The sequence below is a fragment of the Fukomys damarensis genome, unplaced genomic scaffold (assembly GCF_012274545.1).
Source record: "Fukomys damarensis isolate Sample0158 unplaced genomic scaffold, DMR_v1.0_HiC HiC_scaffold_39, whole genome shotgun sequence".
NCBI lineage: Eukaryota > Metazoa > Chordata > Mammalia > Rodentia > Bathyergidae > Fukomys > Fukomys damarensis.
The window spans coordinates 10,941,815-10,964,113 of record NW_022900951.1 but is presented as its reverse complement, the minus strand read 5'-3'; the positions used below and the strand labels follow the sequence as shown (position 1 = coordinate 10,964,113).

The 22,299-nt window shown below is 35.8% G+C and overlaps 1 protein-coding gene across 3 annotated transcripts in view; it reads right to left on the bottom strand.

Moving 5' to 3' along the window:
* Window positions 1–22,299, bottom strand: part of Glra2 (glycine receptor alpha 2) — a 204,452-nt gene that overhangs the window by 131,864 nt on the left and 50,289 nt on the right. For all 3 annotated transcript variants that reach the window (XM_033760532.1, XM_033760530.1, XM_033760531.1), the window contains exons 5-7: window positions 18,774–18,997; window positions 3,831–3,913; window positions 951–1,088 (exon numbers count right to left, since the gene is read on the bottom strand). In XM_033760532.1, coding sequence (XP_033616423.1) covers window positions 951–1,088; window positions 3,831–3,913; window positions 18,774–18,997 — 445 coding nt within the window. The remainder of the gene's footprint in view (window positions 1–950; window positions 1,089–3,830; window positions 3,914–18,773; window positions 18,998–22,299) is intronic.

Genomic DNA, 22,299 nt, shown 5'->3' with positions numbered 1-22,299 from the left:
AAAAAAAAAAAAAAAAAAAAAAAAAAGAGTGCGCATGAAGTTCTTAGAACTGTTAGCATACTACTAAAGATGTCTCTGTCTCTTTTCACTTTTTTTTTCCTCTCAAATCAGTTTGGATTTAGAACCTTGAAGATGATTTGGCTTAGTCCCCACAAATTATAGGAGATGGGATTACATTCTTCTTGGTCAGGAAGAATGCCTTAGAATTAGATTTAAATTACTTCACAGGAAGTCACTGTTGACTATTGGAACAAATGTTTGTTGGGCTGTTCTACTCAGCAAGCAATCTAGATCAGTCACTGGGAAAACAGTCATGTTTCATCATCTCCCATGATTACCATCAGTAGTATCTATCATAGGAGCGTATTCTTAGGAAAAGCCATCAAGTTTACTGGACAGATACAATCTTACAGACGACACAGATTCCCACTTGTTGGCCCCACTTCACATTCTCCCTCATACCCTGTCTGTCAGCATGATTGGTCCCTGACTTTAGAGTCAGCTGAATTCTGTCCAGCTGGTTTTCATCCAAACTATTACTGTGTAGGGCTAGACAGCACAGTAGTTCTGTATCTGGGTATTATCCCTGTCTTCCACCAAGGCGGGGAGTGCAAATTGACCTAAGGATCCAATGTGGAGAGTGGATGCCAGGAAGGGCCAGATGCAAATGTTTCCTGTACTACTAATCTCTTACACCTTTTCTCAGATTCATTTGACATCAAATGTTTAGCAAGAAAATAGCAAAAGATTCCCAATTCTTTCTCCTTCTATATTTTGGAAAATTATTTGTTGTGATCACTGATCTATTCTAGAGGGTTTGGAAGTCCTATCTGTGTAGCGGTTTTTGAACCCCATTTGTCTGGTAAGTGTGCAACAATTAAGGTGATAGGATATATATTCTGAGCAGCAAATGGATCCCAATTGGGTTTAACAGCTGAAAGAAAACTTACCAGTGTTGTAGTGCTTTGTGCAGTAACCAAGTTCCTTTTCTTCTTTCAAAATAAATTGGGGCAAGGTCAATCCTTCAGCCACTTGCACTGGACCATCACTTAACCATTCAAATATCAGATCATTCATTGTGTACCCAACTAGAGTAAAGAAATTTTAGTGGTAAAACTGAATGTACCTTTTCAAGGAAGCTTGGAATTTAGCTATATAAAGAAACAACCAGAAATGTGTCTAAAGCAGAAACATGCCCAATCATTTCAAGAGCATTCTTAATAACAGAGTTATAATCATCACAACTATGTCATTGAAGCCAAAGAAATTAAAGCAGTGAGTTAATTTTGGATTATTTTTTGTGTATAATGAAAGAATGGACTCTATGGTCTATTTTCTTTTGCCTTTTTATTCACTCTCTCTGAAGAATAAGTAAACAAACATGAAAATCCATTGAAAATTGTGTTTGAAAGAGGTATGTTTGTGGCAGTCCAATAAGACAATTCAATTCATGGTGCCAGTCTTAGTGTTTCAAATGAAACTGTTTTCTAATTAAATTGATTTCATCACAGGCTTTCCAAAAACATTCTAATTGCAAAGTTGGCCCCTCTCCTAGGGTCTACCAGGTTTTTCTTTCAGAAAACTTATGTTAAATATTTATGGTCAACTCTCAATTATGTTAACTAGTGAGGAAGGCTATAGGCAGGTAACTTAAGAAGTTGTAGAATATTCAAATCAAGAACATGTGTTTGTGTTAATCTCTTGCCAAATAGAACTATTCATTATAATTATTATTATGGAGTAAAACAGATTATATGGGCCGGGGATTTAGCTCAGTTGTTACGGCGCCTGCTTTGAAAGTGCAGGGACCTGAGTTTGATCCCGGGTACCAAAACAAACAAACAAACAAAGAAAAAAAAACAGATTGTATATTTTGTAGGATTGTAGTGTTACAGGACTTGAGCCATCCAAAGTAAAATAATCAACATTTCAGTAAACCAGTTTAGCTCTTATTCTCCAAGTACCTACCAACTAGGCTGTATTCTGTCAGACATTTTTGTATCTTATTCCACTCCATAAATGACAGCTACTCTTTTATACATTATTTTTCTACCTCCCATTTTGCTTGTGATACTTTAACTCTTAAAATGAGACTGATAAAGAATATTATGTGAGGTTTGGGCTGGCCAGTACCCTCTGCATGGTTATTAAGTTTAAAGATTCTTATTCTTGTTTACTGCAAGAAAGTGACTCACCAAAGCAACCCAGAAACCAATGGAAAACTTAATTGAAATCTACTTTTCTCTTTCTTTTGGTCATTTTTAAAATTAAAATCCAAAAGACAAAAACATGGCAAATCAGGAATTGCAAAGAGGATCCTATAGAAGCATGGATGGCCCATGAAGGGGTTGGCTACTCTTCCCTTCCACCACAACTCAGAATGAGTGCATGTGGGGTACCAACAAATATCTGAAGCTCATCAAGTACCCGAAGTCCTTTTCTATTGAGCTTCTCCTTGGCCACAACAATAACAGTCCTGGCCGCCTCTTGAAGCCTCAACATAGGGCGGACAGAAGAGATAAAATGTGCAGAAGCAGAAGGTAATATTGAGTTAGAAAAGTAAAGAATATTCCCCACCTTCTGCATTTAAACTTAATAAGCACATCGCTGATTCTTTGATTTGATTTCTGAAGGATCAAGTATATTCACTAATTAAAGTTTTTTTAAGTCTTAAGTGAGCCTTAGTTGACAGAGAAATAGAAGTATTGGCTTGAGGCAGAGGAGAATTTGGAGTAAAAGAGGCAACAAGGAAGGAATCATCATGTAAAAAATTGTTTTTTTCTCAACCTTCTCAAGAGAAGGGGCAAAAGAGGAAAAAATAAATACATAAAGCCTATTATAAATCAGAAATTCTCATTTTATCCCTGACAGCTTCTTAAAACAAAGATGTTTCATTATTTTGTTTATTTGTGTAGGAAGTTCCAAGGGAAATCTATAGTGATTTTACATGATCAGAAAGAATCCTGTCACCATTTATTTTTCTACATTATACTTGATATGTCTTTTTATACTTATTATTTTTCTAAACCAAGAAGTTAAACATATTTCTTTGTTCCTGGCTCATTAAATCCCCTACCATTCCTGTAGATCAGTAGCACACATTATTGTTTGTGTTCTACAAACAGAGAAAATGGACAGAGAAAGCCAGGGAAAATGAAATATATCTTAACTGAAAATTTCATTACCTCGGAGGCATTAGCAATGTATGGTTCATTTCAAAGATTTCAGTGGCACCAGAGCTAGGGATGGAAGGGAAGAAAGGGTTTGGCATTTCCCTAATTCCTTCTCCGTACCTTTGTTCATCTATTGCTTATCTAAGGAAGATAGCTCCTACTCTGTCTTATTCAATCCCATCTCATACATCATATTTTTGTGTCCTCCAATGGCCCAGGCCTTTGTTTCTAGTTCTCAAAGCAGTTGTCCCTTCCTGCCAGAATCCTCTTGCAAATGATTATATGGGCATAAGACGGAAGGAAATACAATTTTCTGATCAAAAAGTGATTCATTATAAAGGTTGAATGACTAATAATCTTAATTTTCCCAGGAGAAATTTCATTTCAAAGAAGAGCTTATTAAATAAGGCATTTTTTATAGAAAGGGGAAGTTATTTGAAATTTTATATTGAAAGATTAATTATTTATATTGTATTAGTAATGAGCTTCTGCTATAAGACATGTACACATACATTTGCTTGTTTGGAACTTGTACCTTGATTGTTAGTAAGTAGGTAGAAAATGAGTATTATAAGTCTTTGCTCCTTAATGATACATGAAAAGAACAAGGTCATTGGTTAAAGCAAACAGGCAGTAATATCAACAGTGGCCACTTACAACTCTCCAGCTGCATTGTACAGGTCTGAACATCCATTGGAAAGTTCTTCAAGTCCATGGGACAGGATAAAGTCAAGGTGAGTCTTAGCAAAGAAAAAATTTAAAAACAAGTTTAAAATTATAACTGCCTCCCATCCCTTGTAATAGCCAAACACCACGATTCTTAAAAACGGTTTTGAGTTCTAAGCAACTGATTTAAAGTAACATGTTAGACAGGAAAAATAAATTTTCTCAATTATGGAGTGTATTTCTAGATATAAATATATATTTAGTTATTTTTCTCAGCATGATGAGCTTAATTCTGGGGGAAAGCTTAATTTTTCTGAGAGTACACCATGCACTCTTTAAAATAATCTTAGAGTAAAAAAACCAAAATGGAAATCTCTAGTGAACAAAAACCTTCCATTTTATTAAGGATGGGGAACCGCAAAGGGATCTATGGGCTTACAATTATTACCATAATGAGAATCTATTTTGTCTTTTCTGCTCACTTAAATAACACATATTTTCATCATGCAAAATATATTTTTCCTTGTTTATTGCCAACCACGCTGCAGAAAGATACAGAGCCTCAATTAGGAGAAAAAGTTTATTCATAAAGTGCTGAATATAATAATATATAGTGTACATTTCAAAGACAGTGAATTTCAAATGTTCTTATCAAAAAAGAATATTTCAGTGGAAATACATTAATTAGCTTTATATATAATTATTCCACATGTATCATAAATCATAACATCATTTTGTTTCCTATAATAATATACATAACAGTTACTTGTCAATTTACAAATCAAAAAATAAAAACTAAAATATGTTTATCAAATAGTATGTGGATAATTTCAGTGAATCAAAATCATAAAATTTGGAAATTTCAGTATAATTTTGAAAACTTTACCTTTGAAAAATTAGAAAATATTAATATTATGAAATATTTTATACTGCAAATGAATACATCATAAAGCACACACAACACAGAATTCAACTAAATATTATTTGATAATGGAAACAACTCAACTTTAATATCCCTAATCATATACTTGCTGAGTTTAATTCTTTTACAAATTGAACTTTTCACACTTATTTAGAGGCAGAATTCTCACACAAAATTATTCCTTCTTTTGTGGCAGATATAACAATCTTACAGGAACCCAGAATTTTGGGGGAATCAAAATTTTTAACATCACAGAAGGCCCCACTGACAGAAGTTCACAACAAATATGAAACTATCCCTGAATCTTGTCTCATCTGAGAACCCACTGGTACTTTTTCTCCCTTGTTTTTGTAATTTTTTTCCTAGATAATTTTGTATCGGAAGTCAATGGGTGACAATAATAGAGAGTTAACAGCTCTGCAGTTTGTTAAATCATTTCATCATCTAAGTAAATGGTATGGGGAAAAGATTATAAAGATCTAGTAGGTCTTGAGCTTATAATTTCTGATATCAATTTTCTATATATCTGAGCACTTAAAATCTAGGTTTTCCTCTTATTTTTGTTTTTCCTTTACAGTATACATTAAATAGAATAAACTAATATTGAGTTACAGCACAATGATTTTTAAAATCCATATTCACTCATGTAAAATGCATTCAGACCCAGATTTGTAATTTTCCTAGCACCCCAGAATCCTTCTGCTTTCTTCCTAGGGTAGAATCTCCCAAACTAACGATCATCTCATTTGTTTTTAAGGCTATTTTGTGATTTGAAAAATATGATTTTTGAGGGGAAAAAAACTTCATCTCTTTTGTACAGAGATGTAGAAATTGCACCCACCAAATAAGATTGATGTGTACAATAATACACCAAAATGTGAGCATTTTTTTTTTACTTTGACCTCGCTCTCTACCCATTTTTGGTGATTCTCATGGAATTAAATATTTTAATTGAGAAGCCAGTATTCTTCTGGATTTGCCTGGAAATTCAGACATTTTGCTGGCAGATGCTGTCTATATCATGCCAAATTTGTTCTCCTCTTTCCCACAATCTGAAATATTAAGGCCATTGCACCTGAAGGCAGTGAGCTAAGATTGCCCCTCTTCCTTTTCATTTTTGATAAAGAACTCATTTCCTGAAGCATTACTGCTGATTCTCCCATTGTCAGCATAGGTGACATACATGCATTTGGGGCACCCCATTCAAGTCTGCACAAGGGAAGAAATAAAGTTCCCTTACAGAGGCCCTACTTCTTTACCGAGAGTAAGGATGCTAAGCAAGCATTTAGAATTTAAAAGCAAAGAACAAAACAAGGCACAGAAAGTCAGTTTCCACACATCTTACCTTTCCTGCTCTTTCCTTCTCTCCTTCAGTTCGCCTTGCTCATAAAACCAGCTCTTGGTTTATAACTCACTTTAAGCTTAGGTTACTGATAGAATTGATTTAGTTACCTTTACAGGGTTTTTAATTAAATATTATAATTTTTATATTTTTTATTTTATTGTCCTCCCTGGCTATGATGCAAGATATATGAAAGCCAGGTCTGTCTTTTCTACCATGTAAGATTGCTGCAACAGTGAAGATATTCAATAAATATTTGTTGAACAAATGCATGAATCAGCATCTTGAAACTCTGGGAAAATTTCAGGCATTTTTTTTTCTGTGGGAATGGGAAAGGACAAATGATAGAAAAGTGAGGAGGCTGGTCATCAGAGCCCATGGTGTGTTGCCAAGTTATAGAAATGTTGAAGGAGGCCAGCAGAGCTTACCTGGACCCCTCTCTATGTGGTTAGAAGATTCTCACTGGAAATAGGCAAATCCACCTAAAGGAAAGCCAAGAAACATAGTCCACCTGTTCTTGAGCCTTGGTCGGGTAGGTTAATATACTACCAGGCCTGTTTTCACAGTTCTAGAAAAATGTAAATTAATCACTTAAAATTATAATATTATGGTAGACAGAGGCTCCTTGACTCATCAAACAACTACTAGTTCCTAAGAAACTCAGTGTTAGAATTGGAAATCCATTCCCAGTGAGATTCTTGAAGCAAAAATACCATTTGAAGAGAAAATAAATTTTCAAATATAAATACAAATTTTTAATGCGTGATCTGCTTGCCTAATGCAAAGGTGGCCAGCATATTATTTTGGGAGAGTTAATTCTAGTGGCTACAATGGCCTGTCTTATTTGGAGTGGAAGGACAAGAAAATGCTTCTACATTTCTTGGGAAGACCAAGAGAATATTGACACTATTGCTGTTGTTTTCCTATTGGGGACCATGTTTAACACACTATACAGGATGCTACAAATGCTTAGCAAAACGTGATACATCGGAGAAGATAGTACTTATGGTGTTCCTTTAGGATTAAAATACTTAGAACAAAATTAAAAGTGATTCTACTGCTGCTAGTATTAATAATCATAATTTTCTGAACTCTAGTCACGGGTCCTTTTGCAGTCGTGGATTACCTTCTCATGAAGTAACAGTATTAGCTCCATTTCTGAGATAAGTAATCTGAAATTCATAAAGTTTAACCCATGTTTCCAAAGTCACAAAATGAGTAAGTAACCCAAGTTAGATTTGAACCCAATTTTAATTAACATTAAATTACATTTACATGCCATTCTACCACATTTCCTCCTTAGGAAATTTATCCTCTTTGGTCTGTGATGCCAGAAGAGTTGGCTGTAGCCACTTCAGTCATCTTTTTTTCAACCATCCAGAATTATCATTATTTATCCTTTAAAAATCTCCTCTATCTTCTCATGGTAGCTGGGGCCCTGTGTGGTAGACTCAATTTACCATAAAGAGCATTCTCTGATCTTTCTTCCTCATCCACATCTCCATCCTGCTCAACATTTTTGTAATTCTAAATATTAAGTGAAGATTACTAGTTTGAAGCACTTCTTCACATAGGTAAATTTACATTCTTGAATATGGTGGAAACTTTAAATGCAAGTAACATTTCTTAAATAAAATAAGAACAATCCTGGCAAATAGATGAGACAGTTATTTCCCCCACAGGGCTTTGTCAAGAAGTATCCTAGAACATAATCAACTGTTTCTCAGAGAACATAGGACTTACTGTGCAATGTAGATCAGTTTAATCTTTCTTCCCAGTTGTACCTTGACAGTTCTGAATCATGTGATATTCTACTGTCAGGGAGATTTGACAGGATGCATCAAGAGTTGAGCGAGAGTGTCATCTTAACCCACCTAGACTTTAAAGTTAGCCTAGGGGCAAGTTAGAAGTCAAAAGTGCATTATTAATACAACCCACACACAATGGAGAAAGAGAGGAGGGAAGAGATAAGGAATTAGTGGATTAGAATATACTCCTAGGCTGTTTGATCAAAGTATCATTTAGCATAATGGTTTTCAACCTCTGGTGTGCACAAATGTCGCTTGAGGAGGTTTTGTAGAAATGCTGATTCTCAGGCACTCTCTAAGCAGCCTAGGTAATATTGATGCTGGTATCCCAGGGCACACTAAGAAATACTACTTCAGCATGTCCTGAGGGATGACTTTACTGTCAACATGATAGACTAAAAGGAGAAGGTTTAGAAATAGAAATGGGATAAAAGATTAAGAGTCTGCAATATTTCAGTAGCATTAGCACTCCCTTTGGGAAACTACTTTCTACTTGATACCACAGCCAGGCAATTAACCCCAAATAAACTGCTAAGTGATTGAATAGGGATAAGGAGACAAGCAGGGTTAATCAAGGACGCGGTTCATAATAGAGTGGCATACTGTAAAGTAAGGGCAGTAAAGCCCAGGTTAGTTCACTGGCAACCAAGCATATGGTGGGTACAGCTAGAAGACTGGGAGAGCTATTACAAGGGATGGGAGGCAGTTTCTAGTTGAAGTAGGGAAGAAGACAAGACCATTGTGCCTGTTAACAAACATGAATGTGCAAATGCCAAAAGTAGCCTAAGCAATTGTATTCAGGGAAGTGGTAGCATATCAAGTCACTGTCTCTGAAAATAGGCCACTGAGAAATTTCAAAAAAACCAGGGAGGTGGCTGCAACAGAAGTCATGAAGGAGAAGAGAGTACAAGAAGGACTAGCTCCAGGCCCTGAGTGAGGAGGGAATGTGTTAAGTAGGACTCCACGTGGGTTGTAAAACACAACTTTCACTCAGCAATATTTTGGCAAATATTTATTAGGCACCATGCATCACACACTTGAAATAAGACAGTTTCTCTCTTGAAGGAGAATGTGAATATAATGTCAGAATACACATAGATGTATATATAACAATAGCTGAGAATTTATTCTTCTTCTAATGTTTTACATATTCCTCTTGACAGAATCCTTTTGAATAATGGAAATCAGACCCAACTAAATCAAGTGAACAACCTCTGATGATTCTGTCTGGGCCTAGATAAGCACTCACACTGACTGGATAGGATAGATAAGGTACCCTTCAGATCTAGATCCTGAGAGCACCCTTTGGGCCTCTCAGAGAAGTATGCTTTGTGTTAATCATTCTATGGTCCTGAATTAAAACCCAAGGTGCCCACACAAGGATCCATCATTCTGAAATTATTCAATGAAATGGCTGCTTGAACTTATCCTATAAAGCAAAGAAAGTACCCTGACCATTCCATCCCTAAGCTGCTCACCTTGTCTATTGAAAGGAACAGATATGGCTGCACCCAACAAAACTTTCCATATAAACAATTCTGAAAATTCATGGTGTGTAAATTGTTAAGAATTCCAGAAAGGTATCATTGTGACCTTGCTTAAACCCTACCAACTCTTAGCTGTTACACATAATTAATAGACATTTCACTAAAGGCTCTCAAGACTAAGATGCAAAGCTACAAAGAGAATGTTTCAATCGCTCTGTCATTTCCTCTTTTGTGGAAATCCGTTGATAGATTCTCAGATTCCCTACATACATCCGCAAGAACAGACTTACATACTGCAAACATCAAGAGGAAGGATGAAACTAGATAGAAAACCAGACTCAGAACATTGGGGGTGGTTCCTAGAGATGCATAATTTTTTCAATATCAGCAAAGGCTGAACCTAAGCCCCAGGTTAGTCTTAACCTGTATGGTTAGACTCTCTCCCCTCAGTTAGTTCCAAATAAGCAGGTGTACTGACTCTCCTAGTTGAACTGGGGATATGGAGGACATAAATGGCAATGGCAATACTGCTCGCCTCATTAGCTATTCTACTCCTCTCTCCTAACTAAAATCCCAATGGCTGACTATGAAGGTCCATGTTTACCAAACATTGTAAAGGCATCCTAAAAAATATGCATATGCATTGAGCAGTAGTAACTAGGAAGGACAAAAATACAATATCTATTTCCATCTCTGTGTGGTTCCGTCAGACAATGTGCACACATACGGTTGGACCATGTTAATTAAGTCCACGTATGGATTGGATTCAACTCGGAGAGCAAATGATAAATATGCAGCTAAAGCTTTTCCAAATGCTTTCATATTTCCTGAATAAAATGTTTGCAAGGTGTTGAATATGAGATGGCTAAATTGAACACCACCAGAAAAAAGGACCTCAAATCACAAGACTTAATATCCAATACTGCTCACATTTTAGTTACATTTTAAGTTTCAAAGTCATTTCATATGTAGGATTTATTTATATATCCAACGATTTGTTAAGATAAAATGTTATTAGCCTTGCATTAAAATAATGACAGCCAACTTGACTATTGCTACTATGTGTCTAATGTTGCATGTATTTAACTGTGACGGTGAAGAAAGAGAAAGGCACAGAATAGCCATTTTCTTACATTTTGTGTAAGATTATCTTACTTTTGGCACAAGGAGAAAGAGAACACGTTGCAGCATTCTTATGAACTACAGATATGATTTTGAGAAACCAAAGTAACTTTCTACCTGTTGATAGCTGAGTATAAAGTATATGTTACTTTGCTAATGTTTTGCTGCATTCAGACATCTACTGTGGCAACTACTGGAGACTTGCTGGCTACTGTTTCTGGCGGCAGTGATTGGAGAGAGAACAGAGCTTCTGGTTAGATGGTAAAATGGTCCATCCTTGATTCAATAATAATTTAAAACTATTCATAATTCCTCAGTTTACTCTTAACAATGAACACAAAGGGGAAGCCCAGCACCAGCCAGCCATTTTCTGAAAAGGGATCTAAGTATCTATTCCTTTCTGAGCTATTTGTTTCCCAAAAGTTGGAATTCCAAGGCATAGATAGTATTCATCTGCTTTTTAGTGAAGCCTGGATGATACCCTTACTAAATAAGGATATGCCTATGTATATGGGCTAGGAAGGATGCAGAGAACTGTTTCTCCACTTTCTCTCTTTTATCCTACAGCAAACATGAACTAAAACATTCATTAAAGATTTAGTGTAACCCAGGAACTAAAAGAAAAATAAATGCAGCTCAAGGAAAAGTCAAATGAGTTCTTATAGTCATCTAGTAATGTTAGATTTGAATCCAGAACTTCTTGATCCTTAGAAATAACATCTGTCCCACACTCATGCATTCTGTATTTAATCCCCTATCTCATTTTTCATTGAAAAGTTTGAAATTTATGAAAATATCCCTACTAGAAATTAAGCATCTAATTTTTTGTTGTATTGTCCTTTGAAAGAGCTGACCGATCAGATAGATATGGGATGGCTTTGATCTGACAGTGTCACATTTGGAACCTCATATAATTATATACATAATTAATTGCGTGTCTCACAATAAGTGTAGTGATCAATGTTGTGCTCTCCACAGTACAGATATTGTTTTATAATTTGTAATGCCACAAGTGAGGACAAACATAATGGACAAACTGCTAAGTTTTACAGATGGACACATTTTTTTTCTCATTTTAAAATGAAGTGTCTTTCTTTTGGAGTGTATGCTATGGAACTCAAAGTAATTCATGTGCCTCATAAGACCCACAGTGATACTGTGCATGTTTATTTTGGGATTAATGACATCCCAGGAGCCCTTCAAAAGCAGCAGTATAGACCAGAAGGAACCCAGTGTCAACATAACTTGAGTACCCTCACTCAGACTTCTAATTTTGGCATTGGCTTCCTGCCACGAGAAAATTTAGGTAATGAGTACTAGCAGAGTAGGCTTTCACCTCTGCTGGTTCAAATCTACCACATAATTCCCTTAGCCTACATTTCTAGTCAATTGCTGAACCAGCCAACCATCACTGTATAATTGTCTACAAGTACATAAACCTATAATTCATTAAAGCATTTAAAGTAATAGCCCGTGGATACTCCTACTGATTGAATCAAAGGGTATAAATGATCCTGTTTGCAAATGAAAAAAAAATCTCAATGGGGAGCTCAACACTGATTATTTGTTAAATGTTTTAAGACCGCCTCTTAAACTACAGGTAGTCCAATGTTCGATATTCCACTTCCAAATCGGGTTCCTCTCCTTGGGAGTTGGATATATAGTTTGAGAGAAGAGTTTCAAGATCCAAAAGTATTTGAGATGGGCACATTAAAATTAGAATCTCCTCTTGCTTACTTCAAGCTCCAGTGGACCTGAAGAACCATTCTTATTTACTCACCAGAAATAATTTTTGTGTTTTGGGAAGGAGAAATAGGTCATTTTGAATTATAGAATTAGAGAGCTAGAAGTAGCCCTAGACTTTGTCTACTCTGCTAGTTAAGTTTGCTTTTCTATAGGAAACCGAGACAGGCTGATGACTTGATGAAGCTGGAGACAGTTCTGTGATACTGGAGGATACAGTAAATGACAGAAGGAACTATGACGTTCACATTGCCCTGAGCTGCTTTTTCAGTATTCTGTCTCTGCACCATCACCTGAAGAACAAACTGTAGTGAATGTTAATACAATGGAAAGCTACTTCTAAAAGGAGGAAAATCTTGCTACTGCCAGTCCAATCCAGTAAATAGTCAAGGACAAGTGGTTGTGCCAACTTCCATGTACTTCATTGGAAAGTTCCCTGTTTTCCTTCAAATAAGGTTAAGACCCTTACCTTGTCATATTTGAACCAATATTATTACCCATAGTGCATTTGTATTTATGAATTCAATCAGGACCTCAACGGAGCTTTCCAGCACATTGTGAGAATCTGTTACATACACTACACACTCTGTAGACTTTAATACTTCTACCCTCAGCTGCCCTGATTTTTAGGTCCCTCTCCAAAATTACCTCCTCTGAATGACTGAGATAAGCTCCTGCTGAATCCACCAGCACTATATGTATATGTATACACACACACACACACACACACACACACACACACACACACAGAGAAGCTCCTCCCACCCTCCTAAGTTTACTCTACTCTAAGAAGAATGGGATCATTGTGGTTTCCATAACATTTCCCAGCCCTTCCCTGATGATTTGCTGCTTAATTCCGATGTGAGCACTTATGTTGCAATCATTAATTACTGCATTAAGTCAAGTCACAAAACTAATGAAGATTTGAATACAGAGCTGGAAAATGAGAATGTAATTTTGCTGGATTATAAAACATAAAGATAAATGTGAAAATATGCACAGAAACAAAAATCACAGCCTTTCATAGCTGACTTATAGCAGAAAATACAGGCTTCTGTGTCTCATCAAAACTGACAGTATGATAATCAAAGCATCATTGGTAACATTCAGTCAAGTTTTAGTTCACTGAACATTTTATTTTCAACTCTGACATCTAAATAGAGTGCTTTATTTTCTTATGCCATAAGAAAAATCATTTTATAACTAAAGCTGGAATCTTTTGAAGTTCCTGCATCAGGCTGTAATGTGAGTCAAAAATGGGAGGCCATGTGGGAAATGTTGGCCTTTTATGTGTGTGGATAGAGTTGATCATTAGATAAGATTGTTTTGAGGGCACAGTTGGGTTTCTGTCTAGAAATCTACACCCCACCTACTCTGAGTGGTGCATGTAATCTATCATCAAAGGAAGAAGATATGTCAATCCCCATGGGTTCTTTATTACAGCTGAAGTACTACTGGGAAGGTAGAAGACTGAATCATCAACACCTGGAATTGTAAACCAAATCAAAAGGGTTAAGAAGAAAATCAACTCAAATGCCATAAAAGAATAACTTTCAGGTCAGATGAAGGCAAGAAGATGCCTTTTTAATACAGGGTGTTTTGCCGATGAGTGGTCTCCTAATTATTTATGGTTTGGGGGCCTCTCTATAGTTGGAAGAAAACATGAAGCCCCCAGACACCTGGCCAGTCAAATGAGACACTGAATGTAAACAGTATTTCTGTAACTTCACCTAAGGCATAACCATTCTGGAGATACACAACAAATTTAGAAGCAAAGCTCTCAACAGTTGAATGGTTATTGACTCTTTAATAAAAATAAGGATCTTTCCCTTTAAACAGCAACCTAAACAAATGAACAAACAAAAACAGATCTTAAGTACTCTAAGATACAGGATATGCATATACTTTTTTCATTAAGTTTATTGGTACTTTTTAAGTATACAGTACAGTTACATTCATCATTGCGATCTTGTAACTTGACATGACAGGTCTTGGTTCTCATTTTTTTTCCCCATGCCCCTGCCCTCCCTTCATCCCCTCCACCCTCTCCTATTTACAAAGACTTTGTTTCCATTTTTTTCTTTTCTCATATTTTTTCTTTTCCCTTCTTTCCTATCCCCTATCCTTCCCACTAACTCTACTCCTTTAGCCCTTTTCTTCCTATTTCACGTTATCAATTATGCAATTTGAATCTTAGTTACACTTTTAATTTTTCACACCAGAGAAACTATTCAGTATTTACACGTGTGTCCTATTTATTTCACTTAAGAGTATGGCCTAAATATTCATCCATGCATACACTTTTAAGAAAATTAAACTCCTCTCTGTAGTTTTCATCTAGTCCCCCAAGTTAAGAACTTCTACTTAATAGGGTTACACTTGAAGAGGGAGTCCATCTCTTCCTTTAAGTTTTGAGTTTGCTGGAATCTCTGTTGATCAGTTTATTCTTTGTTTTAGAATTTATGATAGAAATCTCAGTTATTAAATTTTAAGAAATATTAAGAGCCCTAGAGTGCATGGCAGTGCCATTTTAGAATGTCTATCAATTTAATGTATATTGTGCTCTACAATAATCTATTTTTCAAAGCTGAGGATAGAGATTAAGAGAGATAGCAAACTCCTCTAAATCACAGAGCTAGCATTGGGGCCAAAAATGCTCAAGCCCCAGAAGTGTTTGACTCTAAATTCTGTGTGTGCAGTAGTGACAGAAATACCCACGATAGTGTTTAGCACCATAAGGTTCAGAGTAGGTGTCCTAAACTGTACAACAAACTGAAAATTATGAGACGAGCATCTCTGTGTTGAGGTAGAACATACCATAGAACTAAATCAGTAACATAGATTTAGTGAATAAAATTGTTTATTAACACTGGTGGGCAAGACTTTTTAAAAACAAAAATATTAAAGTTACGTTGTCATCCTTCCAAAAATGGTGACCTTTTGTTTATCACAATAGCAGATGAAAGAAAAAGTTATTGGTTTACGTTTCTGTATATGGGATTTATGTTATTTAAGGAAGTGTTTCTTTCCATTGTTAGCCTAAGTTATTATTATTACAAGATCCAAAGAGAGAATTTCACATCTTCTCTGAGAATCTTCAAAAATCAAATGGGTTCTTGACAGATTGTTTAAAGCCAGGGAATTGACTTTATGACTTCAATAGGTCTCTTCAGCCCTTTGATCCCTGGAGTAGTAAACATTTTCAGAAAGTAGATATGCTACAAAAGTTATATATGCTGTATGTTCTCATCTTTAATCTTAATTTTTTCCTCCAGTCACCCACCCCGAAATGTTGGTTCCAAACTGACATATCTTTGGTATTGTATTTGTTTCTGTGTTTAGACTTGGCTTAGAGGAATGAGGAATCAATGGGGGGGGGAAATGACAGCACTGAAATAGAAGTCAAGGCCTTTTTCCTTCTTACAGCTTTCCTCCTACGGGATCCATTATTTGTGCTCATCTCATTTCTGAAAGAAGTCACATTCTTGTTAGTAAAACAAGAGTGTTCGATTGCGTACTTTACAAGATAGCTTCAAATTTCTTTTAAATTCCTCTTTCTATAAATCAAAATTCATACAGAAAATTCTTAGAATGAAGGAGATTTAAGCAAAGAAAAAACTGGGAAAAATATAGTGGATATGTGAGACAAATTACTGTTTTCCAAAAATGCTTGCCTTCTCGTTTCTTCTTTCATCTTCCCATCATATCCCATGCTGTCCTCACTTTTACTCCAATTCATTATATTAAATTTAACAAATATTGTTTGAACAATATATATGACACTCAAAGGTATTCGTTATTCCACTAAAGACTCAAGCTTTTTTAAGTGATGTGAATTTAGAATTTGATTTGCTCTAAAGGGAGTGTAAAGACAAGATGCATATCCTTCTTTATGCTTTGGTCAGGATGATCTACAATTAATGGGTCAAGTGAACAAAAAGCTCATAAAAATCAGAGCAGGCAATCAGAGTATGTGTTACAAAAGTGAATATTAAGGAAAAATTTAAAGAGATACAGAGTAACAGATTTGGCACTTTTTACGAGTCTTGCATCACTAAGATAGAGATATGACAAAACCTTCTTTCCTATTTAAAATATTTATTTCAATATCAGATATTTAAATGTTTGAATTGAGAGTTATGGAATACTGGTCTACTTAAGGAGTTCTGGTCCACGGGCCCTTGTTTTTGTATGCCATCGCCTTTTGGGAAACACACAAAAACTTGAGTATTGAGATCTTCCTTGTTATGAAATCCATGGACCATATAGATCTTTCTGTATTTTCCTGGACCATCAAAGCTTTGGGATTGTCTTTCATGGAAAATTAATTCTATATCTGCTCCTACAAATCTAAGAAAAACATGGATTCTTTCCTGAATAAAATACCATAAGCATTTTCTATAAGTTTCATGATAAAGTAGATATCAAAAATCAATACAGAACAATACTTTTTAAATGCAGATCGGATGCTTAAGTAATTATTTAACTGTGTAGGGTGGAGGCATTTCAAGACTTTGTCTTTGATACTTCTTGCTCCTTCCTTGTATCTTCCCCAGGCTTTCTTTATTCCATCCCACTTCTCCTCTTAAGGACCCAGTATACTTGGTCTCGCTATTCTTCACAAACATCAAACCTACTATTAAAACTAAGTCATATATCAGCTCCCTACAGCTGAGTATGAATTTAGCCCAACACTTTCCCTTTCTCTGCACACTCAGGTATTTGAATTGTAAACTCGAGAGTGCAGGGAAATTCCTTCCTAGTGGAACTTCAGCAAGGACTTTTCAGCACCTTTAAGGTATCAACAGCTCTAGCCTACTTGCCTTAAACTTGAGTCAAACCTTCAAATGTACATATATTAACACTAATTATTTCTTGGCATGTAGTTAAAATGACTCAAATAGAAGTGTGGATATTGACCAAAATTCTAGCGATATTTACATCATACAATTCATTTGCACAGTTAGAACCATTTTTCCTTTTACCCTGTTTATTCCTGTCTAACTCATTTATCTATAGTTCACCTGCCTCATTAGACTGGAGCCCTTCCACATTTTACTCAGATCTGGATTTTCCAGGACAAGCATGGTGTCTAGATAATTGGAAACCCATCCAGGTAAATAATTAGATTCCTGCAGCTTAAATCTGCCAAGAACTTGTGTTTCCTTAAAATGGTATCTCCAGTTCTCCTTCACCAAAGTTTTTTCCTCTGATTTCAGAGGATACTCCCAAGGAAGGAGTAGTCTAAACCAGCTTGCTAAGACAAACCTTTCCATCCAATCCAAGAAATGGTTAGGGTATTTCAGAGCCTGTAATGTATTACCCTTGGGAATGAAAGATACAATAATTGCCTATGGATATAGGCCTGGGGAGCATTATATCTTTCATTATTCTAGGATGTAAAGGCTTTTGTAAAATAAAAGGAAAACGGCAATAACAACAACCTAGTTTTATTTCAGCAATGCCTGCTGCCAGGTGTTTACTAGCGCAAACACCATCTGAGGCCCAGAAGATTAGCTGAAGCAATTGTTAGCCTGTGCTGCTTTTTATAACTCTCGTCAGCCCCATGTCTGCATATATGCCATTTCATCAGGTCCTATCAACTTTGGTCATACCCAAACTGCATCTTACTTTAAACAAATGTTTCACAATGCAGATTATTCCTTAAATAGGAAGTGGCTTTTGAGGGAAGTTTCCTGGTTCTTTGTGCAAGCAGTGGCTTTGGCACATTTTTCATATGAGCAGCCTCATTTATTCCATAAGACATCGGAGCTTTCAGCCATCAATAAGCTATGAATTTACTAGGTATAAGAATGAAATATGCAATAGACAATTATATAGAGAGTTGTTAAATGAGGTTGTGATGGAGGCAAGTAGGCAAACTTGTGACATTATTTGCAGGAACACCAGCTGTCCGCTTTTTGGGTGTATAAAAAAATTGGAGAGCAAAGGGTATATTTTATAAAAGACCTTTTAAATGCCAGTAGTTATTAAGTGTATTAAGTATCTCTCATATGGATTACACTGTCCTAGCCCTTTGGAAAATGGTACAAAAAGGCCAAATCCAAGTTTCTTGGCCACAAAGAGCTTATTATTTCAAAAAAAACATTTATTAAAAATTAAGGGCCTAAGGGCCAAGGATTTAGCTCAGTGGTTTTGCTGCCTGCCTCGCAAGCGCAAGAGCCTGAGTTCAATCCCTGGTACAAAACATAACAAAACAAAAAACAAGTAAGCTTTCTCCAAAAATTAAGGGCCCGGAATTCCTTTATTGACGCAATCAAAAATACATTTGTTCAGGTATTTATGCAGTACCATCGCCACCCACAATTTACAAAATACAGCTTTGTTGTACAGAATTACTCTTACGTGTCACACATAAGAGACCACAGGAACTTATGATACTCTATACCAACTTTAATATTCAACAGAAATTTAAATATTTATGTACAGCCTGCCCTAGGTCAGAGTTGACCTAGGAGAAGTGAACAGGTATAATCCATGGAGGCTTACCTGATACTGTAGAGCACTTTGCCATTTTTTGAAATGCGCAGCAACTTATTGTCAGTGGTGACATCATGGAAGTTGGCACCCTTCTCATTGGCAAAGAACAAATCTGGTTTCCAAATGGAATCTAACATAGATGGGTCCAAATCCAGGGAATCATCTGGATACTCGCTGTAGGCCAGCCGTGAATCATTCCACTGTTGTCTCAGAAAAATATTCACTCGGTAATCCTACAGAAATGTCATGCACAAGAGCTACTTATTCCCCACTCTGGCATAAGAAGACTGTTACTATTTCCCCTTCACTTTTCTCTCTGGTTTGCTACAGTGTTGGAGGCAGAGTAAACCAGGCTATATATGCCTTGTTAAAAAACAAACCACTTAGCTCTGTTAGGATTGGGGCTGAGGGAGTGAGAATAAAGAAAATTCAGTCAAACCAGAACACCAATGGGGCGGGTTGACTCAGTTGGATTTTTATGCTTAAATTAATTCTGAAATGAAATAATACTAACTCAAGCTGATTTTGCCATAGAAGAAGGTAATGATGAGTGCTGAATTCAGTAAGTGACAGAAGATTGTCAAATAAAACTGATTAATTTTTCAGATCAGAAATGACATGGTTTCTAGTCTCTTTCTACTCAGATCCTCTGAGCAAAAGAAATCTTACTTTGCAATTTGGTAGTGAAAATCTTATAAAACTATGACATGATGCACCAATACTTTTAAAAATCTTCAACATAAACATTAACATGCGTCATGTTGACAAAATAATTCCTTTACAACTACTTATTTGCAAAATTTGTAACCATTTTATAATTTTCTTGGAATGTGTTGTATCTACAGAAGTCGTCAACTTGATGCTTCATCGAGAGATCTTTTCATAAGTTCTCAATTTGATCACCTTTGGACAAAGTATTCTCCCTTGTGGAAGCCTTAAGTACACCCTTGGCATTCTAACTTGATCTGGAAATTTCCTTTGGTGCTAGTGAATCAGCTTGGGGCAGTGACTGCTCTCCTGGGAACTTCTATTCAGAGGTCTGTAGATTCGTGGAAAGCATTTCTTCACTCGATCATCACATCTAGATTTCATCACTAATCTGTAGTCAAACAGAGCTATGGTTTCAGAGCTAGTAGTTGTCAGCCCTTGCCACTTGTGTTTATTTAGGATGATACTTCCTGTTATAGTTTGGATCTAGAATGTCACCCAAAACAGCAGTGCACAGTGTTGGCCTAAAAAGGTTAACAAGCATATACTTACTACTCAAAATCCAGATCATTTGGAAGGCTGAGTTATTAAAAGGAAAAAAACGACATTCTCTATTGTATAACACAAGGACACTCTGACTTGGAAAATTTTATAGCAGACATTTATTTGTGTTGTTACCATGCCTGCACAGTAAATCCTCAAACCCACATTGTTTGCTCACTTGCTTCCCCAGTGAGTGGACCAAGGGAATGCCAGAACCTGAGTTCCCTTGACACATTTCTGGAATTGTCCAGAGACAGGAGGCGGTGATGAGAAAAAGATGATTACCAGTTCAGTGTCTTGTTGGGAAAAGGAGTTCTGAAGGCTTTGGAGTTATGTGTGAGTAGTGAGCTAGAATGTGTGATTTGTAAAAACAAAATAAGGTGCTTTTAAAATATAATAACCCAGTTTATATAAGTGCACATTAAATTCCTTTTTCTTAAAGTTTCATAAGGAAGAAAATGCAGCTTCTCCAGTTTTTGACACCCATTCATTTTTATTTCCCTAGAATGAAAACCAGGCCTTAAGAAAATTATTTGAGAGGAGTTCGTATGCTTGTTTCAATAGGAAATAGAAGATCCTCTTCCTTGGTCAATTTTGGAGGCAGTCTAAGAACCAGAAGTAATGGCAACTGGAAATAACAGAGGCAAATAGATTGACTAATTTAGACTATTGAGATGTCCACAAGCTAACCCTGTTTCACCAGGAAGTACTCCTGAAGTGGGAGGGGCATTGAGAAGCCAGATAGCACCAGGCAATCAAATCACAAAGATTATAAGTATTTATTCTTTTTAGTATATTGTAACTTCAATTTATCCATAATCTTATGATGATATAGACTATTGAAAAGTAAACAGTTATCCTTAAAAACATTTAAGGGGGCCCGAAATTTAGCTCAGTGGCTCCACCGCCTGCCTCGCAAGCGCGAACACCTGAGTTTGATCCCCGTTACCCCCCAAAAAAATTAAGAATCCTTGTGATTTTCGCTTGAGCTTGAGAATAATTTAAAGATGCATATTGAGAGATTTTAGAGAATATTAGTGACATGCAATATGAATAAAAAATAAAAATTTCAACATATATTTTCACAGCTAGTATACATCTTTTTAAAAACTGTTTCACAGGGGCTGGAGGTTTGGCTCAGTTGTTCCACTGCCTGCCTCACAAGTGCAAGGGTCCCAGTTCGATCCCTGGTACCAAAAAAAAAAAAAAAAAAAAAAAGTATTTCCCATGAATGTTCTCTAGATCTTCTATTTCATATTTTGTATTTGGAAAATGATGGAATAGCTCCTCTTATAACTTTAAAAAGAGCAGTAAGTCTATTATGTCACACTAAACAATTAAGTCTGTAAAGGTTAATTCAAAATAATTCCATTATTTATAAGCAAGGATACGTGTGAAATTTAGAGGAGAGACTATATTTTATGCCACAATTATAGCAATTACATGAAATAAGACCCTTGTTGGAGCTTTTGATTATAAGTATTTATCCTTTTTAGCATATAGTAACTAAAATTCATCCATAATTTTATTTATGATGATCTACACTATTCTAAAATAAACAACAAGTCTTAAAAACATTTAAGAATAAGAAAGAACACTCTGGGATATACAGAAGGAGATATTTTAAGAAATGATTTTCTGGAGCTGTGCCTGTGTAATTTTCCTAGTTCCCTGTCATTTTCAATATAAGGTAAAAATCTTACACATCTATCTATGCATTGTATCTGTTTATTGACAGGTTTATTTTTTTTCATGATATTCCAAACCATAGGAGAATAATTATGTTGTCCTGTCATCTTTCTTTGTCTTTACTTTTGCTTCTAGGTTTAATGAAATATTAAAGGGAAAGTAAATATTGAGAAACACACTTAAATGCAGGCTGAATTTTCTTTTACACTTCCTTCTGTCTCCAGGGATATAGATTCTATGTCAAATAAATGGTGTATTTCCTTGTACTAAAATTTGTTTCCCTATGATTGATCTGGGTATCGAATTAGGTAATGAAAACTACTCTCTCTCTCTTTCTCTCTCTCTCTCTCTCTGTCATATGTGTGTGTATCATACATTGCTCAATATATGTTATAAAGGTATCAAAGACAAGAACATGTTTTCTTGATTCCTCATAGTACCTATGTGGCATTTTGGTTTTACCACTGCCTACTCTCTAGTAAAACTTTTCTAATACTGAAACTAGCTTTAATGTAAGATGAGTTTAAAATTATGGGAGGTAGTTGCTCTATGCTTAATTCAGACTTTAATATTACTTTGGTAATTTGAAAGCAAA